At 46.9% G+C, this 21,878-nt stretch overlaps 1 protein-coding gene across 1 annotated transcript; it reads left to right on the forward strand.

The window, feature by feature from the left end:
• The first annotated feature begins 370 nt into the window (after positions 1-370).
• On the forward strand, positions 371-14,572 carry ETV3 (ETS variant transcription factor 3). Its single transcript, XM_077841175.1, has 5 exons — positions 371-500; positions 2,789-2,851; positions 3,947-4,184; positions 6,660-6,775; positions 9,673-14,572. Exons 2-5 carry the CDS (start codon positions 2,806-2,808, stop codon positions 10,869-10,871), a joined length of 1,599 nt encoding a protein of 532 aa, XP_077697301.1. The 5' UTR covers positions 371-500; positions 2,789-2,805; the 3' UTR covers positions 10,872-14,572.
• The last annotated feature ends 7,306 nt before the right edge of the window (positions 14,573-21,878 follow it).

Here is a 21,878-nt window from a genome sequence, read left to right on the forward strand (position 1 = left end):
CTTATGTCCCCGTCCCCCTCCCCCTCTCCCTCTAACCCTCCTCCATTCCCCCCTCCTCTTATCACCTTATCCCCTCTCTATAGTCCCCCCCCCATTCTCCCTCCCCTTTTCATCCCCCCTCCCTTATCTCCCCCTCCCCTCTAACCCTCCTCCATTCCCCTCTCCTTCTCTCCTCCCCCTCCCATTCTGGTCCCACTTCGCTCTCTGGGGTAGTTTGCCCCCTCCGGGCACTCGTTGGAGAGGTAGGCGGATGGGGGTTGGGCGTGCGTGCGTGCTTGCACGGCGGGGCAGGTGAGGCCCGCTGTGTGCGCGGTGACGCCACTGCGGGGCGGAAGCGCGTGGGGGCGCCCAGTCCCGGAAGCGTGTGGGTGGCGCTGGTTCCGGTTCCGGTGGCTGCTGGGCTGGGTGGCGAGGGGGAGGCAGCAGGCGAAGGAGCGAGCGAGCCAGACACTCGGACGGGCGCAGACTCCGCCGCCCAGAGCCGCCGCCCGGGCACTGAGGTGAGGCCGGGGCGGGCGGGGCGCGCTTCCCCCGACCCCGGGCGGCCGCGGAGCCGCCTCCCGGCCCCAGCCTGGGCCGCCGCCTCAGCCGCTCCTCGGGCCTAGGCGGCGGCGGCGGCGGGGGGGGGTGGTGTCTGGGACCGGTGGGGGGGGAGGGGAATACCGTATTTACGGGGGGCAGGGGGCGGGGTCTCAGGGGCTGCGGGTTAGTGGGGGAGGGGGCTTGGGGTTGACGGGGGTGGGAAATATACGTGGACCTTAGCGGAGGGGGTCCCTGGGGCTAATGGGAGGGGGGGTGAGGGGCGTATTTAAGGGGCAGGGGGTGGGGGGGGTCTCTGGAGGTACGAGGGGGCTGAGGCTCCACGGGGAAGGATTTCTGGGGGGCGGGGGGGCTATATAAGGAAGGACGGGGGGGCTCTTTGGGGATAGAGAGGGGGGTGGGAGGCTGGAGAAGGGTGCAGTGGGGGCGGTGAAGGTCTGTGGTGCCCACGGCGGGGGAGGGTTGTGTTTCTGGGCGGGGATGGGGTCGTGGGGTTATTTTGGGGGCTGCGGGGTAAGGTCAGTTTCGAAGGGGGCCCCTAAGGAGCTGGCTGGGGGTATTTTGGGGTGCCTCGCTGTGGTGGGGTTTGGCAAGCCACCAAAGAGAAGGGTGCTGGAAATTTCTAGGGGCATGAGGGAGAAGGAAGGTGTGGGCCCATCAAAGGCGCTTGCCTGGGGAGAGGGGTGTGGTGAGCTTGAGGAGAAGGGTGCTGGGGTCTGGGGGTGGGGGGGGATTGTTAGTGCTGGGCTGGTTAATCCATTTATTGGCCCTTATCAGCTCCTGCTCTGTTAGGAGAAATTGCCTGCTCTAATCCTGGTTTGTTAGGGCTCTTGGTTTTGTCTCATTAATGACTGACTCCCTATAACTTGAGTGTTTAAACACTGCGGTGGGGGGGAAGGAAATCTACTTTAAATTGTCCTGCCCCACCCACGGTGGTGGTGGGGAGGCTTGGGTGCATTAATATAAATGTTTTGAGGTCCCCAAAGGAAGGTTCCAAAGAAATTAAACGTTGTTGTTCAACTATTAGGATATAGGATACCTCCCCCCCCAAATGGTGTTGCACCCATAATAACCCCCAGCAAACAGGGGTTATGCTCATAAATTAAATACTGATGAATTCTGTAACCCTGCCAATTCCAGTCATTATTTACCCTACTGGAAATTTAAACTATAGGGAACAATGTTTTAAAAAACCAACATATTGTGGAAAAAAGAAACCTACTGATTATTCCTTTTTTAGAGGGCAACACACTATTCTCACCTACCTCCATTCCCCTACTTTCCTTAGCTTTACCATTTGTAAACATAGATCTTAACAGGAAACTTCATTGAGGAAGTATAAATCTTTAACCAAATGTTCAGTCATCCCTAAGAAGGGCTGATCATAAGCACCTGCTGACAGACCCATTTCTGAGCTGAAACAAGGTTTAAACTGGATTTAGTTTCCACTGTCTTGGTGATGGATACTGTTCACAAGGGACTGTGTAGACAGATCTAGGGCTAGTTCTGGCCCCCACTTATCTTTCAACTTGTATAGTGGTGCACATTCTCTCTCTCTCTGTCTCTCTCCCCCCTTCCCCTTCTTCACCCTCCGCTTCCTCCCCCCCCCACGACTGGACAATTGCAGTGCTTTTTGATGTCTTTCTGCTTGAATAACGCCATGGGTAGAAGGATCTTATGTGTTTACTTCCTGTAACTCAGAATATTCTTGGGAACATGCCTATATCTTGGCTTCGCTCTGTGTGATCAGGCAAAGCACATGCAGGTAGTTCTTAACACAGGGTTAATTGACCTAAAAAAATCAAAATCAGATGTCCGCTCTTGAGTGGCATTCAGATGTTTGGATATTTTTCCCCTCTCGCTGGTACATCTGGGTGAGCTCAGGAGCTTGTGTATTTTGGCATTCAGGCCTGTCTAGTAACAGAAGACAAACTGTTTGGCTTGTTTTGTCTGTCTCATGGTCCCGTCTTGCTGTAGTGTTTCTTTTTTACATTTCAATGGCAGGTCAGGAGGGAAGCAGCTATTAAATTCTGTGTTTACATGTTGTGGTTTTAAGTCAGGTACTAGTAATTACGGCTGCTAATAGCAATGAAATCCTGGGTACCATCTCTTGGAGTTGGGAATATTATCGGTTGGGGGTGGCTACTTCGTCTAAAGGAGCTTTATACAGGAAGGAACAAGATTCAAAGTCCTGTGGGTAATAATTGCATATTGATATAGTTGTTGCTTATTTCCTTTTATTTCACAGTCAGCAGGAGGGAGAAAATGAAAGCAGGCTGCAGCATTGTGGATAAGCCAGAAGGAGCAGGAGGTAAGGAAGTGTATATAATGTGAGATGCTGCACAATGAGAACTCTTAAAAGCCTGATTCTTATTTACACTGAGAACCCTGTACGTGGTTCTGAAATTGTAAAGACCCCTTTGTCAGAGCTGTGTGTGCATGGGGATCAGGCCATCAACGTTAACCTAATTACAGGTTTCAGAGTAGCAGCCGTGTTAGTCTGTATTTGCAAAAAGAAAAGGAGTACTTGTGGCACCTTAGAGACTAACAAATTTATTTGAGCATAAGCTTTCGTGAGCTACAGCTCACGTCATAGGATGCATCTTATGCTCAAATAAATTTGTTAGCCTCTAAGGTGCCACAAGTACTCCTTTTCTTTTTGCGAACCTAATTACAGAGCTGTTTGATATTATAGGTGAGATCCTGTGAGTTTTGGATTTGGAATCACGCAGAGCAGTAACTGGGTTAAGACTTGAATACATTTTCCTCTAGATGTTTTGCATGCAGGGTTTGTGACAACAATAGTTATGCTGGAAAACTGTTCTGGCACAGCTAAACTTGACAGTCATTCATAAGCACCTGTCAGCATGGCTGAAAGTGGTGTAGACTAAGATTTTCTCTTAGAGGCTGGGCAGCTGACTGGATTTGATGAAAATTGTGGGTGCTCAAAACCTCTAAAAATCAGGCCTCTCGTTTAGAAGCCTAAATATGGATTTAGGTGCCTGATTTTAGACACCTATGTTTAAAAATGTGGCCAAGATGTCTGGTGTGTAAAGATCCCTTTCCATTCTTTCTGGTTCTTCTAATGTCTTTTTTATCTTTAGGTCTTCTGTTTGGTTTCACAATGTTGATTTTTCACATTTTCCACTCTAGGGAGGCAGTATAGTTACAGCAAGGGAACTGGTGGACAGGACCCTTGAGTTCGAGTCCTATTATTTATACTATAGTAGCGTGTAGAGACGGTAACCAAAATCACAGCACCATTCTGCTAGATGCAGTGAAAGGCAGCCACTGCTTTAAAGACCTTACACTCGCTGAGCTCTGTTCCTAGCTCAAGTTTGCTGTGTGTTTTTTTGTTTTAATGACTTTTAATTATTTCACTCTGTTGCTTTGGGTTCTCTTCAAGGCTATCACTTCCCAGAGTGGGCATACAAAACTGAATCGAGCCCTGGCTCCCGTCAGATCCAGCTCTGGCACTTTATCCTGGAGCTGCTGCAGAAGGAGGAATTCCGCCATGTAATTGCTTGGCAGCAGGGCGAGTATGGGGAGTTTGTGATCAAGGATCCAGATGAAGTGGCACGTCTGTGGGGCAGGAGGAAATGCAAACCACAAATGAACTACGACAAGCTGAGCCGGGCCCTCAGGTGAATGGAAGGATCCTTGAAAACAATTGTTGATGAGGGTGAAATATTCAGAATGGGGTTGACAGGGAAGGATCGCTAGAAGATGTGGCTGATTCATGTACAAAGTTGATCGTGGAAATTGACTCAACCTCCCCAGCTCAATTGCCCCTAAACTTTGGAGAATTATGGGACCATCTGGGTGGTTGATACGGTTGTATTTGGAAAAGGTTAGACAGACATGGGGAGGAAATAACCACAAGGTTGCCAGAGGGTTGTGACATAACAGCAGATTTGTCCTCTACCTGACTGTGGGGTGTAATGACATAAATTTGCATTTATAACTTGAAGATCATTGTAATCAGGAATTTACTACTTGGGAGCTTTCCTGTCTCTTCTCTTCCTCCGGTTCTGATGCCTGCTTGAGTAATATATGTGTTGCAGGAAAAATATTGGCTTATTCCATCAGTGATAAAATTTCCAAGAAAGCAACTCCCTTCTTTAAGACCAGTTCCTACTTGTACAGAATTAGAGGGTGAAGACATGGGATTAAGGTTCCTTCTTGATCCTGCAATCAGTTGTTTTACAACAGTTGTATTTCCCTTATCTTTATCCTGGTGGTTGTATCTATAAACAAAAGTCACAATGCAGTGGGATCCTGGTCTATGACTCGGACCCCTACATGCTACAAAAATACAAATAATAATTCTTGGCCTCCGTCAGTAGTGTTCTGCACCTGCTGCAGCAGTACATTCAGCTGCACTGCATTAGAGTTCAGCCCTAACCTGCTAAGAGCTGCTGACATCATAGGAGTGTGCATCAGACAGAGGGTAGTGTATGGCCAATACTGTCGTGTGGTGGTGGTGGGCAGGGTGACGGGGGTTGATCAGTTTTTACTATGCACTTCTGGATCTATTCGTAAAGTTCTGTTACCTTTTCTCCTTGTCCACGTCCATCCTAGTTCTTGAAATCTTTCCCGCTGTGTAGCCTTCACCAGAACACGTACCAGTTTTATTTACCCCCTTCAAGAGCTTTTCAATCTCTGCTGTGTAGTTTGAAGGGGGAGGCACCTCAAAATGGGCCCAGGCCTGTTGGCTGGGGAGATGTAGCCTGGGCAGAGCTGTCATTATAAAAATGACACTGGGCTCCGTTCTGAGAAGTTGCGGAGTTACCAACCTTGCTAATAATATGGGCCTCGCTGTCATGTGCCCTCTGATCCCTCCTGGGCAGGGCAGGCAAAGATAAACAAGGCAGCAAACAAAACAGACACATAATGGAACAGGAAGGAAACAATAAATTGAATAACACCAACGCTGCAATTGATGTATGGGAGTGGAAAAAACTCCACCTGCCTGATCCAGCCATGCCTTGGTTCCTCGATCACACTCAGAACTTCACTGAAGTGAGATTAATCAGCAGCGCTGGCTCAAGCAGCCACCTCAAGTAGGAAACCTTTGTCTTCCCACTCCCTCCCTGTACTCCAGCCACTTGATTTCTTGCCATCTGTGCAAACATGAAGTGCCGACAACCAAGATATTAAATAGCAAGGGGTGTGGGGGTGAATCGTGTGTAGTATTTCGGTGTACTGGTTAAGTTTGATGCCCAGTTTGCGTTGCCATGCACTAGCTCTCCTGGAGCTAGCATGCTAAAAACGGTCATGTAGCCATGGTAGCCCAGACAGCAGTTCTGAGTGCAAACCCACTTAACCCCGTAGGTGCGAGCTTGGCTTGGCTAACCCACAGTCGATCGCCGCTACCGTGGCTACGCTACAAGTTTTAGCGTGCTACCTTGAGGTGAGCCAGCGCATGGCTATGCCACCTGCGAATCACACTCCCAGGTGCTTTCAGAATGTGAGCTTTACTGGAATGCAGACTCTCTTACGGACACGTTCCTTCCCGTTCTCAGTCCTTGAACATCCCTGTGGCATCTCCAACTACTGCTACTGCTTACGTGGAATAGTAGCCACGGAAAAGTAACATACGTAGCTATCTTTAATGGAATTTAGCCGTTGGAAATGACGAGCCAATACCATGTGCCCGGCCAGCTCTCTGGGCTGCCAGCAAGTCCTCTGGAAACCACAGTCTAGGAAGCCCTACGTTGGGAGGCCTAGTAGGGAGAGCACTGCAGTGGGACCTATGGTCTTATTCCCAGCTCTGCCACTAGCCTGCTGGGTGACTTTGGGCAAGTCACTTTGTTTCCTCATCTGTAAAAAACGGATAATGATACTAACCTTCACAAAGTGCTTTGAGACCAATGGCTGAAAAGAGCTATAGACGAGCTAGGAATTATTCTTTGGAAACTTTTCCTGACAACAGCCTCAATTTTCATGTGCTTAATTTTACTCTTCTTCTCTGAGTAGCATTATTTCTTTGTAGACAGTTGAAACTTGGACATAGTAGAAGGAAGGCAGGCCTTAGAGTGGCTTAAGCAATAGACATTAAGCTGTATTGCATCTGACTGGCAGAGCTCTTGATAATTTTTTAATTTTTTCTTTGACAGATATTATTATAACAAGAGGATTCTTCACAAGACAAAAGGCAAAAGGTTTACCTACAAGTTCAACTTCAACAAGCTGGTGATGCCTAACTATCCATTTATTAACATACGGCCCAATGGTAAGCTGGAAATGGGGTTCCTATCAAATCCTAATCAGTGTGCGTTGATTGGCAGCATATGGAATGCTGAGCTTATGCTGTGACATGCCTGTAGTGCAGGGAGGCAGCTAAAATCACACCCAGCGATCTGTACAGATTCCTTCCACAATCTCTAATTTGTCCAGGCTGGCGTCTCCCAAGCAATCAGAGCTAATATGGTGGGAATGTCAGTACTATGATGATACTTAAACTGGAGTGCACTTCCCCTCTGTTTGCCCTTTCATGGCAGCCTTCAAGGCAAGCCTGAGGCATACAGGCTTTCTATGTAAGCTTGCTTGTTTGGTTGTCTTTATTGGTTGTTGGGGGTTTGCAGTTCGCTTGCAGTTTTATTTGAGTGTCTTGTCCTTCTGATAGTAGAGGGTTTCGGTTCTATCGCAGGGACCTTGTCCTACGTGCTTGCAAAGCACCCTGTACGTTTATGGTGCCGTATAAATGTGACCTTTCCTGTTACGATGTCCAGAGGTCTCCGGGACTGGGTACATGTAAATGTTATCAAAAAGTTCACAGCCTAAAGACAGTGATAAAAAGCTCCCTGCTCTACTGAAGAGCAGTTAAACCAGCTCTTATGCTGACAGCAGCCTTTGATTGCTGTGTTCCTGCCCCTTTTATGTCAAGCAGAACAATTCTTGGCTAAATTGCTCTGGCTTTCAGGGGCATTTACCAGCAAGTGCAGATTAGAGCAGCTTTCAGTGGTGAGTTTTGACTGGCTTGTGAGTCACGGGAGCTCCTGAACTCTTGTGGTGACCCAAATCCACAATGGTTTAACGGGGTAGCCACAAGGTGCTTAGACAGGAAGCATCGGTGTTGGCCATTAGGATGTTTGGGGCATTGAGTCTCTTGTCATTGAGTCAGTCATTCCTGAGTATAAGTTCCACACCAGGGTTTGGGCTAATGCCAGCAGTAATGCTGCAGTTATGCTGTCAGAGGGTCCATCCATCTTGAGTTCCACTCTGGTGGGTTGTGCGGTGGAATCTAAGATCCCATGACCTGCTTCATATAATTGAGGGCTAACCCTGGAATCATAGGGAGCACACAACCCCAGGAAAGAATACATTCTAATGTTGAAGGATGTGTGCACCGTTGGTGGGTATAGAATGGCATCTGCATATTTAAACAGCCCCCACTCTCACCAGGGCAGATCATGTTGAACATGATCAGTGGGACACTTCTGGGAGCCATTACGTTTGGGGCCTAAACTGCAGAACTCAATGCTGCAAGGAGGTGGCAGAAAGAACCCTCGCCTGGCCATGTTCAGAGCGCCATGCAGGGCTCACCTCATCAAGAGGGCCTGGTGAATGGCTGAAGATCAACCTAACAAAGGAAAGGGGAATAGTGTTTGTGGAGACTGAGTGATGGCAGCTATTCAAGCCCGGGGATTATAGTCTGAGAGGGATGTTTGTTAACCTTACTGTTGTACTTTGTGCTTAGCTACCGTGATGACTGGGACACTTCATAAATACCTTGATAGATCCTGGCAGTGCAACTACTGTGCATCTAACTCATCATTTGACTCTAAAATCGCACTGGGCAGCCTCCACCATGAAAGTCCAGAATTGTGGTTTTAAAGAGCCTGTCCTTTCAGAAAGCATCCCCCCTAGGGGTAGGAGGCAATGGAGCAGTAGAAATCGACAGTGAAGTAGAGTTGCTTCCCCCATGTGAGAAGGGTTGTATGTAGGGGAGAAATGTATTTTCCAGGTGCTCTGAACTCAAGCATGAGGGATATAAAATGTAGTGTGAAGCTGCACTGCAGATCTATAATTACTACAGCAACAAGTCTGAGCAGTTCCACCCCAATATTGCTCACTACTGCTTCTGTTTGCCGACACTCCCTCCTGTCCCTGGGGCATGCATTTAAAAAAAAAAAAAAAAAAAAAGTTTGAAGAATTGGAATGCATCTGTCTAATTACAACCTGTTTTCTTTCCTCCTGGCTGGGGGTGGGGGTTGGGATATTAAACCTGTTTGGGGCACTGGAATCTGATTTCTCCTCTTTCCTCTCTGTTGTGTGCACTTTATCAGGTAGAGGTGCTCGGGTCTCTGTGTCTAAGGTGAGAACAGGCACAAAACTGCATTAATCAGGCTCCTGTGAGCAATAGTAAATTTTAAGCACAAGGTTCTTCTTAAGCCTTCAGGTGGGAGTGTCTGAAACAGCGCGCACAGGGGACCTATTTGAGTGGCAATATTACTGGGGAAGTTGTCTGAGATCAAATCTCTTCCATTCTGGAAAAGCACGAACGGGTGGATTTTGAAGTTCCCTTGTGAGAATTGGAGCTTTATCAGCAGTGTGTGTAGTGGCTTCAATAAAGCTGTATTGCATAACGTCTGTCATGCACACTGCCTCCTCAAAAAGCCTCTCAATTAAACAGGAGAGAGAAGGAGACCTCGAGAGAGACAGAAGGGGCAGGGGAAACATGTTTGGATCTGAAAATCACCGATTAGTTGACAGTGCTGAGAACCCGAAGAAGAGTTCTGTGTAAGCTGCAAAACTTGTCTCTCACCAGCAGAAGTTGGTCCAATAAACGATATTACCTCACCCACCTTGTCTCTCTCTCAAGCTGAGAGAGGCAGGAAGGATGCTTCAGGCACCAAAGGAGACGATTCACCTCCTAGGGTGGCAAGATTTTGAGGTGGGCAGAGGTGCTTAAGGTATTTGGCAGGGAGATGAGGGGAATAGAGAGCAGGTTTCTAAGGCTGCTTCCAGCCAATCACCTATTACGCTGCAGAGAATATGTGGTGCTTTTGTGTTACTTTTTAAGCATCTCCAGGTACAGCCCCAGCCATGAAGCTCTTACACGTGACACTTTCCTCCCTGGCCATGTGGGTTCCTAACACTCCTTTCTCATTTTCTCCCTTGCACCAGGTGTCGTCCCACAGAGTGCCCCACCCGTCCCCACCGCTTCGTCCCGCTTCCATTTCCCACCCTTGGACAGCCACTCTCCCACCGAGGATGCCCAGCCCAGCCGGTTCTCCAGTGGATCCCTCGGACCATCCAGCCAGGAGCCTCTGAACGACAGCGGTGACAGGAAGCCTGATGTGCCAGAGTTGGAGGATGTCTCCTCAGACTGGCGGCGTGGCGTGGATCTCATGGCTTCTCGGAATGCAGTGGGTGCTGGGAGCATCAATAATCAGAAGCGCAAGCCGGAGATCATGCTGCCTCTCTTCACGAGGCCTGGGATCTACCCGGATCCTCACAGTCCTTTTGCCGTATCTCCTCTTCCAGGGCGCGGTGGGGTCTTAAATGTCCCAATCTCGCCTGCGTTGTCTCTGACTCCGACCCTCTTCTCCTACAGCCCCTCGCCAGGTCTCAGCCCCTTCACAGGTAGCAGCTGCTTCTCTTTCAACCCCGAGGAAATGAAACACTACCTGCATTCACAAGCCTGCTCGGTCTTCAACTACCACCTGAGCCCGCGGACTTTCCCCCGCTATCCGGGGCTCATGGTCCCACCACTACAGTGCCAGATGCATCCCGAAGAGCAGCCCCAGTTCCCGATCAAGCTTCAGCCTCCACCTGTGGGCCGTAAGAACAGAGAGAGACTGGAAAGCTCTGAAGAGGTGACTGCCCCCCAGCTAGCTCCGGCTTCACCCAGGGTTAAGGTTGAGCCCATAGTGGACAAGGAGCTTGAGAGCGAAGAGCCACCAGCCAAAGGGAAGGACAAAAGTGAGGAGGAGGAGGAAGGGCCTGGCATGGTAATGCCAAACACCAGCCTGGAAGGAGAGAGAGTTGCTGTATTTGCCAGGCCAGCTGCCCCGTCCTGGCCCTCAGTGCCACCAGTACCTACCCGAATAAACTTCCCCACTGAAGAATCCCAAGGGCAAGGGGAAGGAGGTGGAGAGAAGCCATCCAGAGAGCCAGTGGGAGACACCGGGGTGCAAGAAAAGAGAGAGGATGCCCTGATGCCACCAAAACTGCGTCTAAAACGTCGTTGGAACGGTGACCGGCAGGCCGAAGCCCCAGAGGAGCACCAGAACGGGAAGCTGCACTGGAACGGTGTGTTGGGTGCCTCACACCTCGTCCCGCCACCCAAGGCAGTGACAGCCACAGCTGCATCAGACACCTAGGAGCTAACTGGAAAGCGCTACAGTCCATTTGTACTAGAATCTGTGTATTTATGTAGCAACATTGCAGAGGGGGTGGGGGCGGGGGACTAGAATGGTTTGATAATTCTAGGGACTAGGACTTTGGTTTTTTGTTTTGTTTTAATTTGTTGAATCGCAGGTGAGACTCTGCTTGTCCTGGTTAGGAGAGGGAGGCGCTAACCTCTTCTGTGCGTGAGGTTGAGACCTTGGCGCAAACTCCAGAAAGACCAAGCCACAGTCTCCAGCGAGGCTTATGAACTCCAGACATAATCTACTTTATATTCTCTAGTATTTATAGAAGCAGGAATCTGAATATAGTTTCTTTTTATGGCGTCGGGTGCGGCAGTGGAAAAAGATTTCCGAAACAGTTCAATCGGCGATGCTATTCTTTATTTTTTTTTTTGGTCGGCGTCACGAGCTGTTGCTCTTTTCAGCGGGTTTGGCGGACGGGAGTGTTGCACTGTCTTTAAATTGAAACAGAGATTGCAGGAAGACAAACACAAAAAACCAAACCAGCTTGGCGTCAGTAGGAGGAAGCTGCTGAAAATGCAGTAGTCAGTGCTTTTTGAGTCAAGCTGTATGTCTGACAAACAACTCTCATTAGGACTTGAAGACGCGATGGTCGTTCTTTCAGCCTTCTTGAAATATTGAAAAAGCCATGAGCAATTGTAAAATCTTTCAGGGAAGGGAGTAGTGGAGTGGGAAAAATAACCTAATGCCTTTAATAGAATGCATTAAAATGTACCCTAGGTTTTTTCTTCTTCTTTCTAATAGAATGGGTGGGGAAGTGCTTGGAAGATTAACCCTCTAATTTGATTGTGGTGAGTTCATGGAAAAGGAATGAGAGCTTTGTTAAATCTACTCCCTTTATTGTTTGGTTCCCCTATCACTTTGAGTCATGCCTTAAGTACATAGATACACTTTATGTGATCAGGGTCTGTTGACAGAAGAAGCTTGTATAACAGCTGGATCTTCCTGACCGAGGTTGGGTTTCCATTTGGTATTGGGGTCTGTCTCACTTTTAATACCATTGGGAGGAAAACGTTGTTTAGATTGACTGCGATGGGTGTGGATATAAAGGATTGCGCGGAGGGACAGGGAGAGGAACAGGGTAGGGCGGCATTGAAGACAATGTTCCGGTGGGGGCAAGAAAAGTTCAGAGGTGAATTTTAGAGGGCAAGCTGGTGCCATAGAGCATGACAGCAGTTTGGTGAGTGGTGGTGGTGGCTACTCAGACCTTGCCACATTATTTGTGATAAAACTGCTGGTTCCCTGGATAGCTATGTTTCTCATTAGACTAATTGGCCTGGGCTTCAGATTACACCAAGGAATGTGATTCTTTCCTGTTGCATTGGGACTAATTTCTAATGATTCCTTGAAAGGAACTTGAACGATTGATCTTGGCAGGGATAAGTCGTATCTACAGTGTTGTCGTTTATTCATGCAAGTCTAGGAAAACAGCAAGCTACTTTAATAGAGAGCTTAGCAACTGTTGTGAGGGGCATAGCCAGTATGTGTGAGCAGAGTATTACTTGCATACGCTATTAGGCAAATATAAACCTGGTCTACATGGTTAAGAGGGCAGTTTGCCTGCTCAGCTTGGAGCCAGTGAGTTGAAAACCTGGCCAGAAGGCCCTGCCTAAGCGAAGTAGTGTACATAGTACAAGGAGCATTCTTAGACGAACTGCTCTGCTTGGTAACTACTGCCTGAGAGGCACTGGCAGAAATGTGTGTAAATCAGGGGGCGGGGAAGGGGTTGTGATCTCTTTGCTGGGGCAGCTCTGCTTCGTTGCAGCATCTGTGCCGTGGTGCAGTTCCTGCTTCGCTCCCAGCTGCCCGATCTGTGCGGGGTGGCTGGTTCAGCTGTGGTTTAGAACCCATGGACTTCCTGGCTCCCAGTTCTTGGCAGTAACCATTACCCCACAGGGTTGCCTTTCTAGCGTCTAGGTTTACCTCCAAATTTGGAACTGAGCACGGGGGGGAAAGGGGAAGGCATCCCCGGCTTTCGGAACATCCCTTTCCCGAAGAGCGGGCCAGCAGATGTCAGTATGAACTCAGGAATAAAAACTCGAGGCCTTTCGAATCAGTAATGCATATCTTCAGCCCCGTCATACCCAAGTGCCAGAATCAATGGATGCTGCTCCCATTTGAGGGGGGAATAAAATCACCTGTTTCGCGCTTCTTTTTCCAAATGAAAGTTAAAACTACATTTAAAATGTCATTTGGCTTTAAAAGTTTGCAATCGGTTTGGGTTGGGGGTGGGAGGGTCGATTGTCATTGCACTGCAAACTGGGATCTCCAAGTTCAGGGATAAAGGACTCAGGTTCTCAGGACAATGGACCAGTGAACGCTGGGTACATCAGCATTGGCGTGATGTATTCAGCTTTGGAGAAGGGGGCGGCAAAGCCCATTAGGCAGCGTTACCCTGTTCCCCAGCTGGCTCAGGAAGGCACCTTTTTGCAGAGGTGTTCCTCCTGACCAGACTTAACATTGCCTAGCAGCAGCTTAAAGGAGGAAGCTTATAAATACATTTTAAATAAAATATATATATATTCCAGTGTGCCAAATATTTAAACTTTTAAAGTTTAAATGGTTGAAATCTCAGCGTCCACCTGTATTAACTAATCAAGAGCATGTTAATGTTTTAAACCATTTTTGCTTTGTTTAGCCATAGAGAATCTGTAGGAAAGGAACTTTAATGAGACAACCAGCAGTAATCTGAGGCTTGTGGGAGAGAATTGTCAGGGCAAAGCGTGGGGTTGGGAATGTTAGCCAAGCATCTCCCCTCAGTGTTGCAAAAATATCAAGCCCTGGGGTCAGTCTGCTCAATAATGAAAATTATTCCTCACATCCCCCAGGGAAGGGTGAGTTGGATTTTGCAAGGCTATACTAGCTGGGGGTGGTATTTGGCTAATACTGCCCCTCTCCACATAGGGAATTTAACCTCTCTACAGTAGTGTGTGGGTGAAGAGAAAGGAACAGCCTCCTCTAGAAGCATTAAAACCCTAGTGACAAACTGTCACTGTCTTCATCTACAAGACAGGTTAAACCCATTGCTTGGTTGTCTTGTTTTTTTATTTATTCTATAATTATGTGTTTATTTTTTAAAGTAACTTTTTTCTTTTTTTTTTCCTCTTATGGTTCCTGGTGGGTTTTAAAAAGGATTTCTTCTCTTGGTTTGAAATATTTTTAATCAGATTGTTTGTTTAAAAAAAAAACCTGTTAAATTTTAGAGTGTTTTTAAGGAGAAAAAGTATTTACTGATAGAAAGTTGTTTTTTTAAAAAAAATTCACTTTTCGCGAGGCATGTTCTTTGACTTTATTAGAGTTGATTCAGCAGGGATTAGTATGGATGCATACACATCTGACTCTGTTAGCTTGAGCTATCTGTCCACTGAAAGCAGACTTAAGTGTGTGTATATGTACATAAAAATGTAAAGTAGTCTTTAAATACTCCATTGTGCAGTGCCTTTAGCTGTCCCACTTTCTATAAAGTCTTCAAAAAAGTTTGCATATATATATTATATATATATATGATGTAATGTTATAGAAATATATGTGTAATATACATATTTTTTTCCAGGGGTATCTGATAGCTCTGTATTTTGTTATGGAAGTTGAAAGAAAAAAAGTATTTTACCTCAAATTAAAAAGTTAAATAAACCTTTTAAATAAGTCAACAAGGTTTTTTTTAGTTTGTTTGTGCTTTGCCAGATTGTCTGTCTATATGGTGCCCATTAGCGGAGTATCCTCATGCCTCAGACACGCTAATGCATGGATGCTCACATGCATGGTGAGAGATGGGGAAGAATCATCCACCTTTTACAAGGTGGGAAACAAATAGATTAAGTGATTCAACTGTTGTCTTGCAAGAAGTCCTCAGCAGAACTGAAAACTGAATCCAGATCTTCCAAGTCGATTGCTTTAACCACAAAACCGAACTCTGCATTCTGAGGCCTAGCTGTTCTATAGCACTTCGAGATCTGCAGAGGAAAAGATCTCTTACAGAAGGTCAGTGTGACTCTCTGCATTTTAGGACTGGTGAAACTGAGACACAAACGGGGGAGTGACTTGACCATGGTTGTGTGGTAGAGCCAGGAGTAATACCCAGGTGTCCTGGTTACCAGTCCTGTGCCTTAGTCAAGGACCATTTTCACAGGTTTCCTTAAATGCCACTTGCATTCAGAGTCTTGTCTCATGCATTTCTCTAACCACCCTCCCCTCCTGCTAATGGAGATCATTATTTTCTTCTCCACAGTGCACTGTCAGTAACCATGTCCTTGGTCCCTTAAACCCTTGAGTATCCCTCCTCTTCTGTCTGTCACTGTGACTAGTCTCTCCTTCATATATGCGCAGGTTCGTAATCCGACAGCTTCGTGCTCTGCTTCATTTTCTTCCTCTGGTTTGCCCTGAATTGCGTCCTGGTCCTCGCAGTCGACACCAGCACGTTGTATGTTTTTTCCAGGTCGTTCTGAACATTCCTTTGTGTTGGTCGTTTGCGTGGAGATGCACAGTGCATTCTGGCTGTTCGTATCGATGCTGCTCCTCATGTCCTCCAGCAGGAGGTGCTCACAGAATGAGTTTGCCCTATTATCTGCCTTCCCCCTCTCCAGAGAACTCAAATGTGTGGCCTCAGTGGTGTGTTTCGGCTCCCCCATCTCTAACGGGTGAGCAAATGCAAACCTGAATTTCCAGTGACTGGCTACTGTCCAGACCTTACAGGTGAAGGCTCCTCTCGGAATGCGTGTAGTGAGTTAAGTTTTGGCGCCATTCGTCTCCTGGAACTCCTCTGACTTTGGAATTGTGCAGTTCGTTGCCAGTGTCCTATTGTAACCTGCTCGCTCCCTGAGCAAGGCTGAAGAGGTGCTAAAGGCAGCTGCCTGCATCGCAGGAATTCATCTTGAGTGCAGTCTTCCCATCGTGTTGTCGTAATTATCCTCGAGTTTAAGCGCATTGTGTTCTTATGCCCATCTTTAGCACCTTTGTCCAACCCTTCCAATATACAGGGTATTTTTTGTTCGCCATTTTAACCCTGCCCTTTGAATAACACTGACCGACATAGCGTTGGGATAGATCAGCAGCTGTTAAAAACCTACTGAAGAAGTAGACATGCAGCCCATGTAATGGAAGACAACCATTCAATGTGCAGCGGCAGTCAAAAAGGAAAACAATGTTGGGAGTCATTAAGAAAGGGAGAGAGAATAAGGCAGAAAATTTCATATTGTCTCTATATAAATCCATGGTACACCCACATCTTGAATACTGCATGCAGATGTGGTCGCCCCATCTCAAAAAAGATATACTGGAACTGGAAAAGGTTCAGAAAAGGGCAACAAAAATGATTAGGGGTATGGAACAGCTTCCGTATGAGGAGAGATTAATAAGACTGGGACTTTTCAGCTTGGAAAAGAGACGGGCGGGATATGATAGAGGTCTATAAAATCATGACTGGTGTGGAGAAAGTAAATAAGGAAGTGTTGTTTACTACTCATAACACAAGAACTAGGGGCACCCAATGAAATGAATAGGCAGCAGATTTAAAACAAACAAAAGGAAGTATTTCTTCACCCAACACACAGTCAACCCATGGAACTCTTTGCCAGAGGATGTTGTGAAGGCCAGGACTACAACAGGGTTCAAAAAAGAACTAGATAAGTTCATGGAGGATAGGTCCATCAATGGCTATTAGCCAGGATGGGCAGGGATGGTGTCTCTAGCCTCTGTTTGCCAGAAGCTGGGAGTGGGTGACGGGGTGGATCACCTTATGATTCCCTGTTCTGTTCATTCCCTCTGGGGCACCTGGCATTGGCCACCGTCAGAAGAAAGGATACTGAGCTAGATGGACTTTTGGTTTGACCCAGTATGGCCATTAGGCTGCTCTTTCGTTAAGAGGTGGGGTATCCTTCAGACTACGCCGGGCCCTAACTAGCTGTGTCACTGAGGTGGTAGTATATGGTCAAGCATTTTCCCTTCATTCCTGTAACTGCGCTGTGGACTCTATCTTAACTGTGTCATTTGACTATCTGAAATTTTGCCTGGTGAGATTTCCTGACATGAATGCGAGTGATGTGCTGCGGTGGAGCTTGATAACTGCAATGTTGGCAGGTAAAAGGATGAAATGTGTCTTTTAAGCCTAAGACTGTGCCAGCGGCAAGCAATGATCCCAGCAGCAAGAATCCATGGAAAGCTCTCCTTGGTTACAGGAGGAGGCTTTAATGGCTCAGTGATGATACTGATGTGAGATTCTCCTGATGAAATAGGCTTCAGCCTACCACCATGGGGAACCTGATGTTGTATGGTCAATAGCAGAAGCCTTTTCACCCCCCAGATAAGACTAGTGCGAATGTTGGACGTTGGTACAGACAGCTGTGGAGTGCAGGCTTTCTCCAACAGGTGTGATGCGGTCAAGGAATGGCTGGTGCAGACAGAGTATGATAGGGCCAAGATTTAACCCACTCATAGTTTTAATATCTCCAGCACACACTTTCTGTTCCATCCAATGCCTGTCATTTGAAGGCTTATTTTGATTTAGCTTAAAGAAGCTCCTAATAGACTTTAAACACAAATAAATCCAATTTCAACCTAAATAAGTGTCCACAAAGGAACTTGCAGCAAGCTTTTTGTATTGCAGTGGTGCCTAGCAACCTCCATTGTGCACCAGAACCCCATTGTGCTAGGCTCTGTACATACACGAACAGAAGGATCATCTGCGCCCCCTAAAGGACTTGTAATCTATGTGTGAGAGACAACAAATTGATACAGACGGAGCACAAGGAAACAGACAATACAGGTTGGTGCAATGGGCAGTGGTCTCAGCTCAAGCTTGTTTAAAGTAAACTTAAACTGGCTTAAAAATCGCATCTTTAAAGCGTTAGCCATGGAAAGTGGCCTTGCAGTAGAGAGGGGGGTGATGCACTGCCAGCGTAATGTCAGAGAGCCTGGTAGTGTTACTGAATCAAGCCCAGTGACTTGTTCATGGTCATCGAGGAGATCTGTGTCAGAAGGGGATTAGACATTGGGAGTTCCTGGCCCTGTGCGTACACCACAGAACTGTGCTTTTCTGTGATCACATTTCAATGCCCCTTTTATAATTCTCTTGTAAATTGCTTCAGTACAAATAGAACGGTAATGCTGCATTTCAGGTCATTAAAATCCAGCCTTTACCAGTTGCCCCCATGCAAAATTTTCTCTTAAGAAGCAAAGAAATTCCCGGCAGTGTCAGTTGGCCTGTCCTTCTGTTGCCTGCACGTGGTTTGGCAAAGGCCTTACATTCAGTTTTTTAAATGCACGTTAATAGGAATTGCATGTTAAATACCCATTAATTACAAGGACATATGTATTAGGGTTTGATAGTGCTGTGAGCAGTCCCTATCTGTTTTCTGGCTAATCCTCAAAGGTTTATACTAATCAATTAGTTTTTGTAACCTTAATAGCATTTGCTGTCTGTCAAATATAAACAGAATGCATATTTGAAACACGTTAAGTGTTTCCAGTAATAGCACTGAGTTGTGTATGAATCCCTGTTCTTTAGGACTGAAACGCAATGAAATAGACAAAGATTGCAGTGGTACACAATGAGACAAAGGGCCTGATCTTTCTTTGAACTAAGACCGCTCTAGTGGTGCAAAGGGGCCGTAATGTTAGTGTAACTGATTTGCACCCACTTCAAGCCTCCTTTCCATGGGCAGCCTGCTGAAAAGAGCATCAATGTAAGAGCTTGTCTACATGGGGAAATTGGCCAGCAGAGCTGTAGCAGAATAATTAGCTTGACTGGTCAATTTCCTAATGTAGACACACTTGGCTCCAATTGTCATTTAGGGTTTAAGGGCAACCCTTGTAAGTTTGTGTTACGTGCATGTGTGAAATTAGATCAACATGGTGAGTGTTGCTCGTGAAAGCCGTGAAATGGTACGTTCTGTTTAAAATGTGTGGGGTCGAATTGGTCCCTTACATAACTCTGATTTCCTGCCATTTATCTTAAACTGGTGTGCAAAGGGAGCTAAAGCTCTGCATCCAAACTGCCCTGGGTGTTTAAAATCTGAATCTAGGTCTAAATGTTTGTAGTTTAAATCTATCTCTGCCTTGCATATGGGACCTAAAGTGGCCTCCATGGCCTCCATTATTATAGTGTCTGGGCACCTCACAATCTTCACAACCCCTCTCTCCCCAGCCCCACCCAGTGAGGCAGGGCGGTGTGGTGTTATCCTAATTTTTTTCAAAATCTTTTACGACATTCTTTCCAACAGAAAAGTCCGCGGGGAGGTGGAGAACTGCATTCTCTCCAGGAGCTTTCTTTGTGCGTGAAAACTTGTGATGTAGGTTTCTATTATGCTGATGGGCGCTTTAGCAACGCATGTAGTGACCCGTAATGTGGAGAGCATTGGGTGCTTAGAACCTCTCTGAATCAGGCCCCCCCGGAAGTTAATTTTCCCCTCTCTAATTCCTCGATTGCAGTACGAGGTTCTCGGGCTCAGCCTGCTCCCCCAGAGATCTGGTTGGCGGTTAGAGCTGGCTAAAAGTTTTCCATCATCGTTGAGTTTTGACAGAAAACTTTCACTTTTTTTACCAAATTTCCCACCTTTTAAATGAAAAAATTTTAAAAAATCAATCTGAAATGTTTACACCAAAAACTGTTTTCTAACATCGTTTGGTTCCCTTTTTCCATTGAAAAGGGGATAGTTTGACAAAATAAACTGTCTTCATTTTAAAAAATTTTTGGGGAGTGGGGAATGATTGTCCTTTTCTAGCCAGCTCTCCCAGCTGTTCTCATGAGCCTCAAGGTGACCACACTGCTGATTTAAGAGCCTCTTTCCCTTCACTGAGGTCAGCCAAGGAATTTTAAACCAACAGAGATTTTTCCAGCCTGGTGCTCATTCCTCCTTTCCAAATATTAGCACAGCCAAAAGCCAGGAATTCAAACTTAGTGCATTAAGTAGCTTGCTTACTCAAGCAGTTGCTCCAGGGGTTTAGGAGAAAGATGCACCTTCTTTGGCTTAGCATGGTGGTCTAAAAGTTGACTGGGTGGGGTGGGGCAAAGGAAGTCATGGTGAGGTTGGAACAGGGTGAGAGTCAGGGCTCCTGGGTTCTTGTCTCAGCTCTAATAGGGGAATGTTGTCTAGTAGCGACTTCAGGGGAATCTGGGTGAAATCCTGGTCCTGTTTGTGGTTCAGAGAGCATGGTCTAGGGGTGAGCACAGGGGTCTGGGAATCTGGATCCCTGAGTTCTATTCCCTGCTATGTGGGGGGAAGACTGGGGATCGGGATTTCTGGGGTCTGTTCCTGATTCTGGGGGAGTGATATCTAATGGTGAAAGCAGAAGACTGTGGGAGAAAGGACACCTGGGTTCCACACCTGCCTCTGCACCTCATCTTCCCCCTTTGCAAAATCGGGATAACGATACGGAAACCACGTAAAGGGTTTTTTCCCCATACATGTTATGGGTAGTGATTTGGGTTCACCAAATAAACCCCCCTTCCACCTGCTCCTCCGCCTCACTCTGTCAAAGCCGGAGTGTCATTGCAAAGCAGCCCAAAAGCTGTTAGCCCCCCCGCTTGGCAATGGAGGGCATGGGGGAGAGCAGATGGCGGTATTGATCTGTTAGATTACTCAATTTCACCCGTATTGATCAGGTAATTGCTTTATCTCAGTTCTCATTTGAACACTGCATTGCCTTCTCTCTCTCCCCTCCCCACGATGCACTCGTTCTGTTTTTTAACTCTCATCTGTCATAGACCTCCTGGATGCCTCAGATTAAAGAGAGAGATGGGGTGAGAGGACGATGAAGCTTTGATAGCCTTAACCAGCATTCATTTCATCGGGCCAAAAGATGACACCTGGCGTGCCGAGACAGACCCTTCCAAAATACACTGAGAGTTTCACGTAGGGCCGTACGTGTTGCTGCTCTCGCGGCTCTGAATATGAGAGCTAATGATCATTCCAGTGTGATAGTGCCCTAGGAAATAAAGGTATCATGGTGGTCTCCGGACATCCTCTTCTGCAACCTTGGTTATCTCTTACAACACATTTGGAGGCAGAGTCTGATCGTCCTGGTGTAAATCTGAAGTAAGTCCTTGGAAATCCTGTCTGGACCTTTAAAGGGAAGCTGCTGAGATAAAAATCCGCCAAAATGATTCTAACAGAACTGTACTAATCAGAGTCGCGATCCTGCAATTGGACCCACTAGCTCAGCCCCAGTGCCTATACAGAGCCCCAATGGAAATCCCAGGCCCCATTGGGCTGAGTGCTGCACAGACCAAGTGAGAGACAAGAGACATCCCCTTCCCCCAAAGAATTCTCACTGTAAATAGCCAAGGAAGGGTGGTTATCATTGTATAGATGGGGAATTGAGGAACAGAGAGAAGTGACTTGCCCCAAGGTTATACAGCAGAGCCAAGAAAAGAACCCAGGTATCCTGAGTCCCAGGCCAGGACCTGGAAGATTTTTGTTTTCTTGTTTGATATTCCTGTTGTTTCTATCTCCCCTCCTTTACTTCCCTTGAGGTCTCCTCAGAGGACTAGAGAGCTGGTGTTGGACTTGCAGCACTGCCCTGCGGCGAAGGGCTGTGGATCTCTAACAGATCTTTCCTGCCAACTAGTTGTCAGGCTCCTGATTTCTGTAGGTGCTCACAAAAACTGCATATAGGGGGTGATTCTTCATTACCTGGTGCAATCACAGCAGGGTAGCGTTGCATACTCGCTCTGCGCTGGGGTAGAGGACTGCAAAGGACACAAGGAGATGGAGAAGTGGGGCCAGAATTTCTACATCTGGATGGAATATTTTTTTTTTTCCCCTCTCAATCGCTCCTCGTACTACGCTGGTAGTTGTGGTGGCCTGATCTTAGCATGGGCTTGTTTAGACAAGGGAGGTTTGCTCCAGGGTAATTCTATTGATGGAGTTAGACTAGTGCTGCAGTGGCATGAAATGGGGCTGACAGGGTCTTACTGTAGGGCAGTGTATCAGCACTGTGGATTGCAGCGTTTTAAGGACTGTT

Source organism: Eretmochelys imbricata, chromosome 24 (assembly GCF_965152235.1).
Source record: "Eretmochelys imbricata isolate rEreImb1 chromosome 24, rEreImb1.hap1, whole genome shotgun sequence".
NCBI lineage: Eukaryota > Metazoa > Chordata > Testudines > Cheloniidae > Eretmochelys > Eretmochelys imbricata.